The sequence below is a fragment of the Fukomys damarensis genome, unplaced genomic scaffold (assembly GCF_012274545.1).
Source record: "Fukomys damarensis isolate Sample0158 unplaced genomic scaffold, DMR_v1.0_HiC HiC_scaffold_18, whole genome shotgun sequence".
Classification (NCBI taxonomy): Eukaryota; Metazoa; Chordata; class Mammalia; order Rodentia; family Bathyergidae; genus Fukomys; species Fukomys damarensis.
Genome location: NW_022900930.1, coordinates 11808875 through 11828711, shown reverse-complemented (window position 1 = coordinate 11828711; position 19837 = coordinate 11808875). Strand labels below are relative to the sequence as shown.

The 19837-nt window shown below is 34.6% G+C and overlaps 1 protein-coding gene across 1 annotated transcript in view; it reads left to right on the top strand.

The window, feature by feature from the left end:
• The window catches only part of Tnks (tankyrase), a 163741-nt gene that overhangs the window by 88554 nt on the left and 55350 nt on the right, over window positions 1-19837 (top strand). Inside the window, exons 5-6 of the mRNA XM_010621890.3 lie at window positions 4167-4203; window positions 4926-5001. Of these exons, the coding sequence (XP_010620192.1) occupies window positions 4167-4203; window positions 4926-5001 (113 nt within the window). The remainder of the gene's footprint in view (window positions 1-4166; window positions 4204-4925; window positions 5002-19837) is intronic.

Genomic DNA, 19837 nt, shown 5'->3' with positions numbered 1-19837 from the left:
ACTCAGCAACACAGAAGTCCCTATTATTAACTTGGTAATTGAGGTTCCTGACTGAAATGTTTACATTGCTCTTCCCTAGAGATGCCTAATAAGTTAAGGAATTAAAGCATGCTATGGGAAATGCAGAATGCATTGATCATTTGAACAAACCCAGAATGAATTTTCTTTATTATTTTTCCCATGACCCAGGGGCTCATGTTTACAAGTGCTTTAAAGTAGTTTTGATGGGAGATATTATTATTTTATTCTATTAATATGTTTAACCTATTTAAAGCTAGTAATTGTGTGTTTTTAATTATCTGATTATTTTGTTTCTTTTCTCTTTTACTTACATCACTTCACTTCTTCTGAAGCTCAAACTTGGTGAATTTACACTGTTAAATACTAGCCTCATTCAGAGCCTGAGAAAAAAGTGGATAATATTCAGTGAAACCTTACACAGTCCATTTAACTGCCGCAGCACCAGTGCCATTAACTGTAAATAAATATGTTGTAGATGATCCCGTAGAGCTTAGAGCGGTTCTGAAATTGGGGGTGAGGTGATATGGAGAGGGGTGACTTTCAACTACATTCTCTTGCATCATGTATAAGGCAAGATGTTGCTAATAGGTACGTATCATGGTTGGTCTGAAAGTAGAGAAATGAAAGGTCAGAATTCTTTTTTAAGTCCCTTATTGCTTTAACCATTTACAATTGCAATTGATAATCTTTCCATGCTATTGCGTCTTAAAGCCAAATGACTTGATTTTTTACAAAATTTAGGTCTAATTTGATCATATCTATGATTATATCTATTGCTGAAGAAAGAAGTAAAAAAAAACTTTCAGGGAGAAAATTGAAGTCAGTCAAGAATCTATTTTATTTATGTAAGTTTGTGTCATTTTTATTCAAAAGGTACTGTTGCTTTTGTACTAAGAGAAAGAGAAGTCGTTTCTGACCTCAGTATAAGGGAGAATTTTATTCTTAACCATTATCTGATAAGATAGCTTTAAAAAATACTAATTTGTATATCTATGTGTGTATGCTTTTACATATGTTATTTTACTAATAGTGACAATTCAGACATCAAAAAGTAACTATCACTCGCTTTTTATCCCACTTCATTCTAATAAAAATATTTTAAGCCTTCTATATCCTCCATTCCTAACACTGTTATCTTGACTATAATTGCCTTTCTCTCTTTATCTGTATGTTATTAAAGAATAAAAGTGCTCCATAGATCTCCATAGTCTCAACCAGAATATTTCAAGTTGATTAGCTAAGATGAAACAGATCTGGTGGTTTGGCTGTTAAGTACCTCAAATTCGTTGTCAGAATGTATGAGTGGCTCTAAATTCATTATTTTAGTTATTCCTGTGAGGTAGCATTTGAAAAATACTTTCAACTGTTTGTGGATTGTGGTCCTTGGGCACCAGATAGTGGATGCTGGGATGTATTGCAGAAAAGCTGATTAAAGTACTAGGATCTCTTAACAGTAAGAGCAGAAAGCCATCTGTAATACCCATGCCTGACTCGGTTGGATGCACTTATTATATATTTCCTTTTGAGATCTTTGTCATATTATCAGTCTATCTGGGAAGGAATAACATTTTTTCAGAATGTACTTTTTGGTGAAAACATCGATAAGCTATTCATGATGGGAAGTTCATATAGGTAGATTAATTTGAACTTTGAGGATCCCAAATACTTTTCAGTTTTATTACTTAGATTTATTGGAGTCATGTATCAGTGAATTAATTCTCAATAGTAGCTGCTTGCAGTTCACATTGTTAATGTGTTTTTTCTGTATATCAAGGAATTTATACATAACTGTTTCAGAATATCTTTTATTCCTCTCTCCATTCTTTATTTTTTCCTCCTCTCTTCTTCCCTCTCCTGCTACCTTCCTGCCCCAGTGAAAGCTTACTGAACTAGAGTATAGGAATACTCTCTGTGTAATCACAAAGCTTCCAGATCTTTAAATGTGCTTTGTACTCTCTCTGTTAAACTATGTCTGTATTTTCTCATTGCTTTCAAAATAAAGCTCAAACTTCTTAGCTTAGAAAACTCTTGTAATTCTTTGCCTCATCCTTACCCACTCCTTTCCAAGTATTCTTTCTTTCAGTTTATAGAGCTGCCATTCCTTCTCAATTTTTCTTTTATTGTAGTTGCTTCCTAATTCCCTATGGATATTATCTTGTGGATCAGCTGTTCTTCAAACCTCCGTTCAACTTTCCCCTCTTCCAGGAAATCCTCCTTAAACTACATCTACCTTGCCTCTTGCTAATCCCATTTAAATTAGCCAGTAAACTCTTGGCATTTCTTAAGATTTTTTTTCACATTTACTGTAATTTTATTTTTACTTTAATAGATGAATATTCTGTGAGTGTAAAGATTGTAATGTCTTTTGTTTTTGAACCTGGTAAATAGACCTTTCAAATGAATGAATGATTTTATACATACTGGTATACACCACATTTTAGTTTATAAATATCTTGATTCTTTAGGCATTTGAGGGTATGGGTTATGTCATTTCCTCACAAGGGTCTTTTAAAATTGATTTTGTAACTTCTGTATTGTTACCTAAAACATTTAGTAAGAGTAAATCTTTAGCTTTAAGTTTTATTGGCTAGAGAATATAATAATATGACATTTACGCTGTCACTTATTTAAAAATTCTGAAATACAATTTATGGGAAATTGGGGAAACCAGTTCTATGACCACAAAATTGTGCATTCTAATTTATTGGTGCACTATATTTTTAAATCTGTGATATTATTGATATACAAGATCCCCAAGAAGAGGATAGATCAAGTTTTTGCTTATTTGAAAACATCTGATTGGAATTTCTTATATTTTAACATGATCTTAATCTAAGAGGCAAGACAAAGTTAAAGGCAAAAAATATTTGCTAATAATGGATTATAGAATTTAACATGTGTTTGGTGATTCTGAGGTACTTTATAGTATGTTATGATATAATGAATTTTATAGCACTACAGAAACAAAATGTGAAATTCACATTTGCAAGTAAAACTTTCTAAAGTTTAAATTTATTTCATACTGGAATTATAACTTATTTAATCTAAAATGTTATATCTGCTTACTATTTGTTTCCATATAATGATTTGGTAAGATACTTTATATAATTACTTCTTTAATGGTACAGCAAACTGAGTCAGGGCATCATCACTGAATCATAGTCCTGGCTGTCCTTTTTATTTGTTGAATGAACACACGCTGTATTAAAATTCCTTTTCCTTCAGTTGTGCTTATGAAAGAAACTTGTTAGATCCTGAGCACCTTAAGAAATTTGTCATGGAAGATTTTTAATTATATTTCTGCCTTTAATCTGTGATATATTTTGAAAATCCATTTTAAAAATAGAAGTGGGAAAAATTAGCTACATCATGATAAATGGATAACTGTTCGTTCTCAGAGACCCCCAACCTCCTTTTAAACATGTTCAAGATTTATTGTTTGTTAAAATTTGATGTTAAAATTGTGTAAATTATAAAAGTTGAAGGGTGTCAGAGCACTGCCGCTATTTAAGAATGTATTCCCTCTTTCGGTTTTGTAGCTCTGCCTCCAAAAGGTGCATAGCATTTGGTACATAGTTCATGTATTTCTAATCCACAAACCTTTCCTATCGAGGCAAAGTCTTCATGGTTCTGATTTTTGCATTTTCTGCTACTATAAGGCTCAGTAATGTTAATTTTTTAAAAATACTTTCCATATCATTACAAATAAAACTGTGTTTTTGAAGACCAGAAATTTGTTCCTCTAAAGAGCCACGTTATTTTGCTTTTGTCTCAGAACAGATTATGCTTCCCAAGTATACTGTGACAGCCTGAATAGAAAAGGGGGGAGGGGACATTGTCTTCAGCTGGCATGCTGTTATCAGAGGGAATGTGTTTCTGGACACGAGTTTTAGCATTCATTGGTTGTCTGAAGAAAGCTATTTCATCTGAGGATTGGACAAGAAGCTGCGTCAATTTGCTGCCCGTCTCCAAGGCACTGGTGATGCTGCCTTCGCAAGCTGGCTAACGTCACGGCTCCATCACCCAGCGGGGTGTGGACTCTCTTTTTCTGTTCTTCTCTATTTCATTCTCTATTTGCTGCCTACTGCATTTCTTAATCTGTCTTCTGCCAAATGCTAACAGCATGATATTTTGCAATCATCTAGGTGAATACAAGAAAGACGAACTCCTAGAAGCTGCTAGGTAAGCGATTCTATTCATTTTAAGTGAGTATAATGCATTTAAGGAAGAGAAAGGGGAGGGCAGGTAGAGAACTATAAAAACTAGACGATGTTATTGTCTTGCTTGGATTTTGTGCAATAATGCAGATACAACCTTGTACCAAATCTTTGTATACTTTATTTTACATGATGAATATATATATAGTGATAAAATTTTTCACTGTGCTGATGATTATAAGATTAATTTTATTTGGAACATTTCTTAACCTATCTACAAACCTTAGTTGCCCAGCCTTTCAAATGATATACTTGGAGTGTTTAAATATCTGTATCCTCATTTTCCTCTCAAGATTTTTCTAACAAAACCTGAATGAGAGACATAAATGTTAAATCCACATCTATTTTTTTGTTGTTTCTGATAATTTATAATTTAATTGATTTACTCTTTTTAGCATTTTTCATGTATTTTTAAACTTCAATGTTTTAGACTATTTCTCAGAATAAAGTTTGTTTGTAATGAAGATAACTTTATGAAGGTGAATAAAACAAATTAAAATGTAGAAAACTATATTATCCAAGATATATCACTGTGTGATTAACAGGTAACAAGTAGAAATATTGCATTGAATATTGCAAAAGAAATTCATTGTGTTCCATATGAAAGAAATTGAAGCAAATCCTTATTTTCCACTCTACACATAAGCTGTATGATTTTATAAAAATTAACTTACTATATTTTTGTAGGAGTGGTAATGAAGAAAAACTAATGGCTTTACTGACTCCTCTAAATGTGAATTGCCATGCAAGTGATGGACGAAAGGTAAGTTATTTAAAATATAACCTTCAATAATTTTTTCTTGTTTTACAACAAATTTTTTGAAGTAGGCATGTACATGTATGTATATCTACATGCACATATGATATATATGGCTCTATTTTTACTGGCATCTTCTTACTGTAAAATGAAATGCTGCTTTACCTGTTATTGGCAGTTATGGCATATTTATAGAGCTGGTGGAGCATGGAGCGTAAGTAAGCTTTTTCTATTAAATGTCAGACGCTGAAAGTTGTTGCACAGAATAGAAGCTTTGTCAGTAATTAAAATTAACATACTGTTTTCTGCATATGACAGTGGGAACTGAAAATATGTCCTACTTATTCACCTTTATAAGAATATTTACATACTGATTTCTTATTTGGCAGTTTTGTTTGGTAGGTATCAGCACTTTTTCCATTAAAACTGAGAAAATGTTCTCAATGCTTTCTTTAAGATCTGTATAACATCTTTGCTCTTTGAAATCATTGTAATTGGCTAAGTTTTATTGTGGCATATTGAAAGAAAATAGATTAAAAGAGATATTCTGCATTAGTATGCATTTGTTACAAATGTAACGTAATATATAAAATACACAGCTGGCAACATCATTATCTGCTGTGTTTTCTAGCTGAATACAGGCAGAAATGTAATCCTTTATAGCTTGTGGTAATTGAATGCAAAGTTTTGCAATGATTTACCTAATAGACTGAAAAACCAAGCCCTCTATATTGCTATAAACTAGCAAGATTTTCTCAATGCGATTACTTACTTCAGGGAGGTGCTTTTAAATGGTAACTGCTCATTTCTCCTTCAGTTTTGGAGTTGCTTTGAGAATTTTAACACTCTTGTGTGTACTTTGAGCTTCCGAGTTTATTCAGATCCTCTCAGTAGATAAAATGACTTCTGTCACTGTGCAGAAAAGGGCCTTCTGATCTGCTGTACATGCCGCTACAGATTTTAGATGAGATCTTTTAGAGCTAAACCTATTTCAGCTTTCCATAGCCATTTATGTGAACTTAATGTAGCAGGAGTCAATTTCTGTCCCAGCCTCATTGTCCCATCCTTAACTCTGATAGGCCCATTTCTAGTGTGGAAAAATCATAATTATTAAGGAACATAATTGCTGCCACTTAAAAATTTATCTCTTCTCTTTGTTTCATCCTCTACACAAATGTGTAGAACTCCATTATTTGTCCTTCCCCCAAAGGAGAATAAACTCCCTTTCATATACCTAGAACCGTTGTATTCCTCATCCAAATTCTGAGGCTCCTTTTCTGTACTACTGTATGCATTTGCCACAGACTCCATGAGTTCTAGTTATTCACTCATGTCTTCTTCTCCTATTCTTTTTGTATTTTACATAGGATGAAGAGTGATACTTTGCATGTAGCAGCAGCTTAGGCTACAATACTGTTGTTTCTTGTTCCCTGACAAATATAATTTTGTCCTCTTGAGTGAGAAAATCATCTATACTCTTTGCCATTTAGAAATTTAAATCAGAAGTATGTGAATGGAATATTTTATATTGTTATTACTTGTATTATGCTATTGATTTAATTCTTGGTCATTGTAACATGAGGAAGAGCTGTGTATTTTAATGTGTAGAACATTTTTAAGAACGTATCTCAGATGTTACACTAAAGAACTCCTGACTTAGAAATAATGCAGTTTTTTCAAATGAAATTACATAAAGAATATTAGGCTTAAGCATTTATTAGGTTTTAGTTTTATTCATTAATATAGGGAATCGTGCCATTAATATGCAAAATGCAAATAAAATTTCATAATTTAAGTTGAGTAATACACATATTTAGATTTTATTCTCACAGCAAACACAGTAATGCTTACTTAGTTGCAGTAAAGCCACAAAGCGGTAAATGTTTTAAGTGTTGATTGGGACAATATTTCTTAATTATGATAGTATTTTTTATTTTCTTACTGATGGTATCAAAAACATTTAAGGAAATCTAGCTATCAAACTATAAGTCTCTTTCAAATATTTAGTATTTTTTAGGCCATTTGATATGTTTATGTAGAAATAGGAAATCAGATTATATTAATGAGAGGATAAAGATACTTTTTCGTATATAATAAGTTAGTGAAGTATATGATTTCATTTCTTGACTTGAATTTTAGAACACATGGCAGAATCAGATTCTTTTTGGAAGTTTTCTAAATGATTATTTTAATGATTAACTGAGTCCTGGTTTTTACTAAAATTCTTGGTTTATAAATTGAAGAAGTCCATGGAAGTTTTAATTCTGTAATGTTTTAGGATATGAAATGTTCTTTGTACAATTCTCTAGGAGAACTTGCCTAGATTTCTATAGGGGTTTGAGGCTTTAGTATTCCTTTTTAATGTAATGTGAGGTTATTATACCATGAGAGTGCAAATTTTAAATAAACTTTTAATTCTGTGTTTAAAATTAGTGATCATCTAATTAGGCAATGTGTGAGTGGTTAGTATTTTTATTTCCCACAGACATTGTTTTTTTCTAACCTGTGGAATTTTGGAAATAGTGAAGTGTACATAAGATTTTGCATACCTTGTATTGGGCTTTTATTTTTGTCAAAACACAAAATTACAACAAATTGAAAAATCTTCATTGGCTTTTATTTATTGTAAATGAATTGGACAGTTCCTCATTCTATAAAATAGAGTATTTTGCCGAGCTCAGCTCAACAGGGATAGCTTTATAGATAGAAAAGAGCTGAGGAAAGTAAGAACAGAAAAGCAGATTGATCATTTCAGACTTACTTTTTTCTTATAAAAGTTGAAGCAGAGAGGACTTCCTTATCATGCCAGCTAGTACTGGCCTGTTTGTGGATTTGGCTATCACTCTGTCTCTCCTGATTTCTTAGAAGGTTAGATACACAACTTGGTTTCAGTTTATTGGCATGGAAATTCAGCCTGAGCAACTTCATATTGGTTTGATATGTTGGGATTAGTACAGGAGCTCAGCCCAAACCAATGCCTTCTATAAATCTTGTTTAACATTTACATGTAAATAAAAATTAAAGCTTGCCTATTCTAGAAAAATCTCATTTTTTTACCCAAAAATGCAACAGTAGGAAAAAATTCTATATTTTGTTCTAAAATGCTACGTGCATACAATTATATACACACTCTTAACCATGGCTACTTTAGAAACATAAGAACATAAAATACAATTTATCCTTTTAGTTCTTTCCCATATGGTTAACCATTGCATTATACAATTATTTTTTTAAATAAATTTTATTTTATCCCATTCCCCCATCCCCCTTTCCTCCCTATGTGCATTGTACAATATTAATTGCAGTGAAAGACAACCAAAAACCTTAAAATAGATTGTTTCCTTTCTAGAATACCTTTTCCTGTATTTTCATACTTATAATTCTGTACCTTTAATCTCTATTTACAGTATTTTCTATGAGACTCACGTGTTTTATTAGCAATTATCCAATTCTGTCCTTATTTGCTATTTAAGGTGATAATATTCTTTTATTTTCCAGTATTTACTTTCATAAATATACCTTTCTATAATAAATGAATATATTTGAGTGAATCTCATTATTATAACACTCCACCCTGTTGAGATTTCATTTTGTTGCTTCTTTTATGTTATTCTTCCTTGTTGGTTTTCTTTATCCTCTTAAAAATATCCTAAAATTATCCCCTCCTCATAACAAGAAATAGATGGGAATCGGGGATTACTATACAATTCTTAAATGTGAATGATATCCATCTTTGTCTACATCTGCTACACCTATTATTGCTTTGATTTTATGTCACGGAAAATAATATTTGATGCATTTTTATAAATTATTCAATGTAATTTCTGGTATTTTAGGTTTCTTTTCATTCTTTTTACTTATTCACTTAAAACTCAAGACCTGCTCTTTATAGATGATTGTATCATGGGAGATAAATATATGGATAATGGTTCTTGTTCACAGGGAGCTCAGGAATTGGTAGAACAATTAAGATGTTATCCAGGACATTGCAGCTATTGTACTAAAAGCTTGTAGTATTACTTTTGCTGTGATATAATTACAAAGTGTGGATTAGGGTGAGGGTTTTTTTGTGGTCTTTTTTTTTTTCAAAACATTCATTTATAGCTATGTATGCCATTCTGTCACAAATCATAAATGTAGATGAACAGAAAATTAGAGGAGCGTGGTTGAATTCAGAAAAAATTAACAAAGCTTGCTTTAAATGTTATATTTTTACTTTGTAAATGTTTGCCTCCATACAATAGTTAATAAGGAATCTCTGAACAAAAAGGTGCTTATTTATAACCATTTTCAAATACATATCAATCAGAAATATGTTATACCTGGAAGACCCTTAAAAAGAACTATGTGATATACTTGAAAAAGCAAATACTAGTCAGAGAGACTTGAATTCTATTCTTGGCTCTTCCACTTTTTATATGTGTGACTATGGCTCTAGACTTTTCAGTTTACTAATTAATATTGGGAATAATTAATATATTTCCCAATAATATGGTCAGTGTGCCGAGTACAATTTATAGCATGTAGTAAGAACTTCAGTGAATTAGGTCCCCAATACTTTGACAAATTTTTTCAAACTTTGTAACATACTTGGAATGGACACACATGCACTAACTTAATTTCCTACACCCCACATAAAATGTCCTCCTTATTCAAGCTCAGTCCCAGGTGGCATCTGGATAAAATAAGTTATAGGCTACCAGCTAATCAACACAACGTACACTTGAATTAATTCCTCTAGAGCTGTGCCCATCCAATAATCCATTTAATAGCTATTTATTTGTTTAAATTAGCCGCTTACAAATTTAGAAGTATGTTCTTAAGATATATACCCACTTTTAAACACTAGTCATTAAAAATTAATATTTGCCTGAACATAATGCTACGGTGTTCATTTGAATTCATAAAGCACATTCAATGAAACATCGAAAAGATACCAGATTAGTACTAAGTTTTTTGTATTTGTATTTAAGTTTTTAAATTATATACATTTGTCGTATTGTAATATAGGTAGAATTTCTTATTATTCTTGACCAACAGCCCTCTTCCTCAATATAACTCTTCTCTAAATACCATTTTTAAGCACAGTTTTAACAATCCTTGTGTGGTTTATTGTAACTTTGAAGACTCCTCGATGAAGCCTGCCTCTTATTATTAATGCTTTTGTCAAGTCACCTGCCTCACTGTCTCTGATCTTATCCAGAGAGTGCTCTGATGAATAAAATGAGGCAGAAGTGATGCTGTGGCTGTTCCAGGTCAAGGCCCTGAATTGGACTGGCAGTTACTAGCTTCTTGCTTTTGGAATGCTGCTTCTTGGAACCCACCCACCATGCAGTGAGGCAGCTCAAACAGCCGTGTAGAAATCCACATGGAGAATAGCTAAGGCCTTCAACCCACCTGAGACCCAGTTAAGTTTGTGAGTGACTGCTGTCCGGGCATCACAGACATTCTAGCCCTTTCTGAACGTGTAGTGACAGCAGCCATCTTAATATCCTAACTCATGCTGCAGAGAGCAGGTACCCTGTGCAACTCAGTGTTATTGGGTAGTTTGCTATGTAGTACTAGACAACTGAAATACCTGCCTATCTGAGAAAGTAAAACTCAATGCTTATTTATATATTGGGCAAGAAGGAGTGTTTTATTACATGCATTGCTGAAAATAATTTTTCATAGCTACTTGGGAGAATGATGATTTTAAATACCTTCCAAATATATTCCTAAGACATATTTAATTTTTTTTAATTTGCATCTTACTTATAATTTAAGGTTTCCCCCTCAGCAAAAATTGATTGCATATCTATATATATGGTATTGTGTGGAAAACAAGAACTTGAATGTTGATCAGCTGTTAGGTTATAACTGTTTTTAGCTATGTGATTGTGGCAGGTTTTTTTTATACCTCTGCGCTCTCACTTCTTTTTAGCCCAGAAAATGAGTTTGAGCCACATGAGCACTAAAGTTATTAGTAATTAGCATTAACAGAGTTGCATTGCTGAAGAGTCTTAAGTGTCACACTGGACAGAATACCCGTAGTATTGGGGTTAAAAGTTTGTATAGAGCCTTCTTCCCTTTTAAGAAAGCATCAGTGTTACCTGAGGGCATATAGCTGGCTTTCACTGGCCCTTCCTGCCCTTTATCATCCCTGCTGTTCTTGCCAAATCTTGGCTGATAAATGATCGTATCATTTTTTTAAATTTCCAATTTTTATGGATCATAGTTCAGATGTTACTTGGGATTACAAGAAGGTCAAAATGCATTAAGTCTGCATCAGGGAACTGTTCAAGTACTTTAGGTTTAATTATGTATCTAATCAAACCACTTCTTTAGAGTATTTCTTGCTGAGCAATGCATGTCTTGCTGTAATGCACAAATCCCTCAGAGCAATTTTTCTTGCCTACTTATGTTGGGATATATTATATAAAATCTTTATGCTTGTGTGTATATTCATTTTGTAACAATAAAAGCTTTTTTATTTTTCATTAGGGAATCTCTTCTAGTAAAACAATTTCTATTTTGTCAAGCATAGCATTTCAGCTGGTGAGAGTAATTAGTACCCGTTTCAATTAGTACCTGTTTCTCTCTTTGAAAAATAAAATTTTAATGTTACAAGGCAGATGGTAAAACTTAGATGTCCATTTTACCTCTGCTTAGCTACCCTCTTCCTAGGCTTTGCATTCTCTTGCACTGATACCCAGAAGCATAAGTTTCTTGCCATTTTCTACAGTATTCTCTGAGAGGAATAGCGAGGAGGTAAGAACCAAATCATTTGGCTATGAGTGTGATTCTTTATTAAAATTTTATATATGACCCAAATTACAGAAATGATACTTCAGCATCTGTTTTTAAAATTATTAGAATCCAGGTTTAAGGTTTATATATATATATATTTTTTTTTTTTTTCTTTCCCCTGCATCTATGAGTAAACCAAACTTTGTCTTAAAAGGTAGATCACTATTGCAGCCTTAGCTGAATAGCAGGGGAGAGGGATTTGAAGAAACACACAATACCTTCACTGGTGTTCTAGTGTCCTAGTTCAGTTGAATGGAGTGATGATGTTTTATTATTTTGCTTTAAAACTTACATTTTTGTCCCATGCATTACATCATCTCAATAGTTAAAAACACCCCTGTAACCATGATGATTTGTGTACTTTAATATCTTTGGCTCAAACAAACTGTAGAATTAATATCATTTGACAGAATATTCTACAAAAAGTTCTTAAATATTTTAAGCAAAGAGTGAACCTTCCTGTTTAAAACCTTGCTTGGGAGCCGGTTGTAGTGGCGCATGCCTGTAATCCCAGCACTCGGGAGGCAGAGGCAAGAGGATCACTGTGAGTTTAAGACCAGCCTGGGCTACGTAGTGAGTTCCAGGCCAGTCTCAACTACATAGTGAGAGACTGTCTCAAAAAACCAAAAATAAATAAATAAATTAAATAAAATAAAATAAATAAATAAATAAATAAAAACCTTGCTTAAGTAGAAATAAGATCTGATTTGGGAAACTGCTTCCAGCCCAATGAGAAGCAACAAAAAGAAAGTGAAGAGATAATTATGGACTTAAGAATAATTTAAACTTAAAAATAAGTTATTTGTAGCTTTGAATAAACATTATTAAAACAGTTTTTTGGCCACAGGATGAAATGTTATCTTGTAATTCATTGCATACTAGGTACCTGATAACTTAGTCAGGAAATTTTAAACCACTCTGTCAAACCACCCTGGTTTATATCTAGATGTTCTCTCCAAAGCCTCATGCACTCATAGGTGAGGCTTTTCTGAGCTACCTGAATCTAGGATGTGTGATACTGGGACTAAGGGTGTGTAGTAGTAAATTAGTCTACTGATTGGAGTTAGCATAGTTTTGGATGTACATAATGGGAAGGCCTACCCTGTGTATGAGTAGTACCATCCAAAAAGCATGTAGGGGTATGGGATAAAAGGGAAAGGGAGACTTACTATCTGTTGCTTGTTGCCTCTGCCTTGAAGCCAGCCAGTTATGGACTGAAATAAACTGTGAGCTGAAGTAAACCTTTCCTCCTTTAACTTTGGTTGTTGGGTATTTTGTCTCAGCAACTCAGAAGGTAACTAAGACAGATTTTAGTACCAGAAAAGTGAAGTCATTGCTATGACACTACCTAGCCATGTGATTCAGGAGCCTTTGGAGCTGGCTTGTGAAAAGAATTTGGAAGGATTTGGGTTTTTCAGCAATGCTGAAACTATTAAGACTTTGACAACTTTTAGAGATGGACTAAATGCCTTTTGTTTAAAGGGATGAACAAGAGTCTTTGCGGCTTACGGGTGCGATGGCTTGTTTCTAGATATCCCCCCAAAGCCTCATGTATTCATAGGCAGGGCTTTTGGGAGGTGACTGAATCGTGGGTGTGTGATACTGGGATTAATGGTGTGTATGTTTCAAGTCCCACCCTGAATGTAGTTCTCATCAATGAAAGGGTGGTAGCCCGGATGGAATATAAAGGGACAGAAAGAAGGCAGGCTTGCTGCTGTTTCACTGCCTCCTACCTGCCTGCCATGGGCTGTTTCTCCTCTGCAGAACCCCTCTGCCGTGCCACCCTGCCTTGGAGCCAGCCAACTATGGACTGAAACCTCTACAAACTCTCAGCTAAAATAAACCTTCCCTCCTTTAACTTGTGGGTGTTAGTATTTTGTCTCAGCGGTGAGAAAAGTAGGTCAATTTATTTCTCACAAAACAGATTTATTTCTTATTGAGCTGAAGGCTGGGAAGCCCAGGATCAAGATGCTACCATATTTGGTCAGTGGTGAGGGCTCTTCTTTCTTGTGTTCTTGTCATTTGCTCTTGTATTAGAGAAATTAGGCTACCTGTCTAATTTCTGAGGGTACTAATTCCTTCAGGAGATCACCCTCATGACTTCATCTGCACTTTTTTTTTGAGGCAGGGTCTTACTGTGTAGTTCAAGCTGGACCTGAACTCATGGTGACTCTCCTGCCTCAGCCTCATGAGCTCTGGGATTAAAGCACATGCCAGCATACCCTTCATATTGTCTGACCTTTATCACCTCCCAAAGACTCTGACACCACATACTATTACTTTGGGCTTCAACATGTAACTTTGGGGGAACACAAACTTTTAGTGACTAGTGCCTGGTTATTTTTATATCACTGACTTTTTCTTTTACCGAAAAGTTTATTCAAAAGGAATACCTATCTTTCTCTTTCTCTCCCATTCTACTTTCTCCCTAGCTTTTCCTTCCCTCCTGTCATTCATTCACTCACTTGTTCAATTAAATTAGAATTATAAAAAGAAATTTATGAAAATATTAAAAACAGTTGTAAACTACCTTTTACAAGAATGTTTTCAGTAGAAACATTTTTCCTTAGCTCAGTATGGTGGCACATGACTATAATTCCAGGACTCGGGAGTTTGAGGCAGGAAGATTGCAAGTTCAGGGCCAGCCTGGACTACATATTGCTGATAATCTTTCTCAAAAGAAGGGAGGGCTTTCTCTTCTAAGATTGGCATCAATAGTAAAACATGAAAAGGACACTATAAAAAACAGTTATCACTTGAAATGCATATTATGGTGGCCAAAATGGTAAATTTGGAAATAGGCTAACTCTAAATGTGAAATGTCTCATATTTTGATTTTCCTTTTGTAAAGATGCTTTAATTTTTTAATAAGAACATGATAATAGTCTTATACCATTATAATATCCACTCAAATAATCTATCTTCAGAGAGGATTCAGCACCTTTAGAATTGGGAGAGAAGGCTATGAGTATAAAACAGAACTGGTGTTCCCTGCTCCTGGTATCAGTTGACTATTGCATTCCAGAAACATCACAGACTTTGTTGCTGAAGGGACTCTGAGGTGGCAGCATATCTCTAGTGTCCTGGAGGTCTTAACCACTTTAAAATCAGCTAAAGGAATTTACCAGTCTCCAGTTTATTGTCAAAATGACAACCTGATGATCTAGGGTACAATAGTTCTCTCCTATGCAATCTTTAAATACTGATCAGTGCAAATTGCTTCCTCTTTCGGGAACAAATCACCAATCTGTTGTATGACTTAGAGTGTTTGATGCTTAGAAGTGAAAGTCTAAGGATTGCAAATATGAATTATAAAAAGGAATTCACGTGAAGTTTAGATCATGTGAATATTTTTCTCCTTAAAATATAAAACATCAGACCAGGAAACCTTGTTTCCATAAAGTCTACCAGTTCTTTCTCATTAAATGATGAAGAACTATTATTGTACCTTGAAAGTACTAATCGTTTTTTTTCCTATACAAACAGAGGATGCTAAAATCTCATTTTATGTACACATTTCAGTTTTTTGGGTTTTTTTTTTTTTGGTGATTCTTGAAAGGCTGAAGATGAAAAAGAGAAACAAAAATTGCTGGCCATTTAAGAATCCCCTTGACGATTTCATAATGATAATGCAAAGTTAAAGTTGAATTAAATTGGCATTCAGAGCTTTATTCTCACAAAGATTACCCTCTGGAATTCCTGGTCTTTCTTTTCTGTTCATTTCCTTTCTCCTCTCTTTTTCTTCCTAATACATTTACTTAAAAATACTCCTTTTATTGCTTCTCAGCCTTTTGGCTAACATCAAGTGTAAAAATACTCCTTTATTTTCTTACTTTAAAAATCAGTTTTAACTATTTCATAGATTCTATAGCTTTTCAAATACCTAAAGTGTTCTCCTAAAAGTGAATACATGTTACATTAGAAGAACATCCTCTGTAAGGCTATAAACTACCAATTATTATTCTCTCTTTATTCATGTAGTCTATCTGAAATTTATAGAATCTTATCTGTAAGAAACCCTAAATTGTAACAGGTCCAGCCTTCAAATGCAGTGCTGGAGCTTTCTTTTGTGTGTGTGGTACAGGGCACTGAACTCTGGACTTTGTGCTAGGTGGCAGAACCAATGATCTAAATCCCAGGCCCTCGAACTTTCATTAGAAATAACTTGACAAGTTCTATTAAATGCATGGAGGGGGAGCTGGCTTGCTGATTTAGATCAGCCTCATTTTAAGAAGAAATATTGATCCACCAGAAAGTGACCAGGAAGGTACTATAGTTAGGGAGAAGCAATTAAAGCAGCTGGAGGAGTTTAGTTCAAGAAGAAACCAAATGACTGTTAGAAAGATCTCGAAGGGGCTGGGGATTTAGCTCAGCGGTTCGGTGGCCTGCCTTGCAAGTGCAAGGACCCGAGTTCAATCCCCTGTACCAATAAAAGAAAAGAAAAAAAAAAGAGAGAGAGAGAGAAAGATCTAGAAAACTCGTGCACCAGGAAGCAGGAACTCCTCTCCCATTTCCATTGTTATTCTTCCCCTTTCTGTATATTTACTATATTTAAGCCACTTGTGTTATTGAGGAGGGCCACATTTCTGGGCTGCTCAACACTGTCAGTATTGACAGTATTTAGGTCCCTGCCCGCTGATAGTAATGTTTTACTTCTCAAGCATCGGAGTCATTTTCTGAAACATCCTGTCTAGAACCTGAGCTCCTAGCCAAAGGAGAAGTGAGGCAGTACAGGGGTTCTGAAGTCAGACTGCCTGTCTCTATTGTTGTCTTCCTGTTGCTCAGTTTCTTCGTGAGTTTTATAGAGCTAATAGTAGTTTCTAGCTCGTATAGTTGCTGTGTGAAGAAGTCAGTACATATAATACATTTACTAGTGCTCTTTGTAGTAGTCCAGGATTTAAGGGACTTCAAGAAGATTCTCATCTCTATTTTGATGTTACTAAAAATATCCCATCAAAAGATGGCATTGGCAGTGAGATATATTTATTTCCAAGGCCTCGTGCCCTTGTTGATTCTTTAGTTTTTAATTTGTTTAGTGATAATGGTTTAGATTCTGATCTAAGTATTACTATCTCAAAGAGCTCCTTAGCTCTTTGCTTCTTAACTTCTTAGCAGACTAATCATTTCTCTGTGCCTGATAAAAATTTAATGAAGATCTGATTGTGTGTTTATTATATTTTCCTAGGGGTTTTTTTGTCTAAATTGCTGATATAATGTTATATTTGTAAATGAGGAACACTGACCCTTCATAACCAAATAATAGATTCAAATGAGATATGTTTTGATAAGATAAAGCAAAAAATAAACTACTTCAATATCCATTTATAGACAGTGGGCAAATAATTATGATTGTCCACGCAGTGGAAATATTGTCTAGCCATTACAAAGAAAAAACAGACTTCTGCGTGGTATTAGGAGGAAGAAAAGTATATCACAGCAGAATATAACACAATCCAATTTGTGTGACAAAAACAGAAACAAGAATCAGGAAAAAAATACACATTCATAGACATGAGAAAATATCTCGAATGATACTTGTACAGCTATAACAGTGATCATCTTGGAGGAAGGGGCTTTTGGATTGGAGGAAGAAATAGAACTTTTTGCTTTATATTTTCCTGTACTATTTGAATTTTAGAGGTAATATATTATTTTTAATAATTTAAAAGGGCCCGGTACCAAAAATAATAATAATAATAATAATAATTTAAAAGGGAGCTCAATTATGGACAGAATGGTTTTTAAATTTCAAGTAATTGATAAGTGAGGCTAGTTAAAACTGAGCAAACACAAATACACAACGTTTGTTTTGAAACCAGACCTGCAAAGGCTTGTTTACGGATGTCAGAAAAGTGGAATTTTACAGTGATAATGTCTTTGTGTTCACTTATGTTTATAAATAGTTTTTTTTGAGAGATATAGAGACTTAAATTACAAAGATTATATTTAAGACTGTACAGCATACAATATAACATTAATTCTTAATTTCTTAAGACAGTTATCATTAATCTATTTTTATAAAGTATAAACTTTGGAACACTATTTGATCAAGTGAGATTGCACTGGGTGTGGTGTGCATGCCTGTAATCCCAGCACTCTGGGAAACTGAGGCAGGAAGCTTGCATGTTAGAGCTCAGCATGAGCCATTTAGCAATGTAGCAAGATCCTGTCTCAAAAAATAAAAAGGGATGAGGATGTATGTAGTTATTGTGAAGGTTTAATCTCTGGTACTATTAAAAAAGTTATTACAAAATACCAGTCCTGTACTACAAATTATCATCTTCTCTTATTCATTGCTTTTGCAACACAAACAAAAAAATGATTTCTAAAATGTGGTCCTAAAAATACTTGTCTTCATCTTTTTTTTAATTAATTAATTTTATTGGTACATTTAGGGTAATAACATTCATCATTGGGAATTTGCACCTTTACATAATGCATCTTGGTTCTTATTTTTTCCCCATTCCCTGCCCTCCCTTCAACCCCTCCACCCCTCCCTATCTACAAAGACTTTGTTTCCATTTTTTTTCTCATGTTAACCATTCCCATCTTTCTTTTCCCCTACCCCTCCCATTTCATCTTTTACGATAATACTTATTATAAAAATATTTATTTATATGCCTGTCTCCTCTAATCTGAGTCACTGGCAGCAGAGAGTATATCTTAATTTTATGTTTCTAATGTTTAACATAACACCTCATATATACAGAGTATTTAAAAAGGAATGAATGTGCTACTGAGCATGATGGCACGCACCAATAATCTCAGCACTCGGGAGGCTGAGGCAGGAGGAAGGCTGTGAGTTTGAAGTCAGTGAATTCGAGGTCAGCATGAACTACGTAAGAAGGCCCTATCTCAAAAAAGAAAAACAAAACAAAACAAAGAATTAGTGAAATTTATTACCAGCTTTTGATTTGTTTTAACTAAAAAGAAACAGGAAAGACATGGATAATCCAACATTCTAAATTTGACTTTAAATCTGTGTGAAAGATTTAAACTGACATTTCAAACAGGCACTTGGGGCATTGGATGCATTGTGGAGGAAAAATTAAAACCATAACTGTAAAGCTATGTGATAAATAAAAAAGTGCAAAGGAAAAGAGTGGGGAGATTGTGGGCCTTCTAGATCATCGTGAAGTCATTGACTATTTTTATATAAAGACATGAACTTTTTGAAAGAAACCGGCGCCTGCCAAAGATCAGGGACAGAGCTCCTATGAGAGATTTTATTGTAGCGCGCTGCAGGTCGGTGGCCGGCGGGGTGGAGAGGGAACAAAGGAGAGAGGGGAAGGAGGGGAAGGGGCTTGGTTATATAGTGGGTGCTTGGTGCAGGCGGTTGGGATCCTGCAGCCACGCAGGGGCCATTCTTGGACGTCCATTCCTTATACGGACAAGCCTTGTTCCCACGCCCGTTTTTATTTATGACCGGTGAGGTGTGATGTAGGAAATGGAAACTTTAAGGTGAGGAAGGAAGTTATTTATCAGAATGGCAGCAGCCACAGTTCCAAGGCACTTATCTTACATTCCTCCCTTTTTTGTTTGTTATGGCCTCTGGGAAGAGGGGCAAAGAATCTCTCTTTTGTAGCTGCTTCTTGCTGAAAAGGGGCAGGTGTGGGGTGATGAGAGGCTGAGGGAGAGATTTGTAGTCTGTCATCTCTTACCCTTGTGGGGGCGACAGCTGTTGGAGGGCTGCTTGTGTAGGAGCTTCAAGGAGGGCAATGATGGCAAGATTGTGGAGTGCTGGGGCTGATCTAGGTGTGTATAGTAGCTGGAGGGGTAGCACAACCATGGAGAGGGGGCCTGAAATGGCGAAGAAAGAATTAAGATGTATTTTGAAAGCTTTATATGTAACAGGTGGAAAGGGCTTTTTTTTTTGAGACAGGTTCTCACTATGTAGTTGAGACTGATCTGGATCTCACTATGTAGCCCAGGCTGGTCTCTAACTCAAAGCGATTCTCCTGCCCCTGCCTCCCGAGTGCTGGGATTGCAGGCATGCGCCATCACGCCTGGAAAGGGCTTTTTTTGACAGTAATCAAAAATAATAGTACTGCCA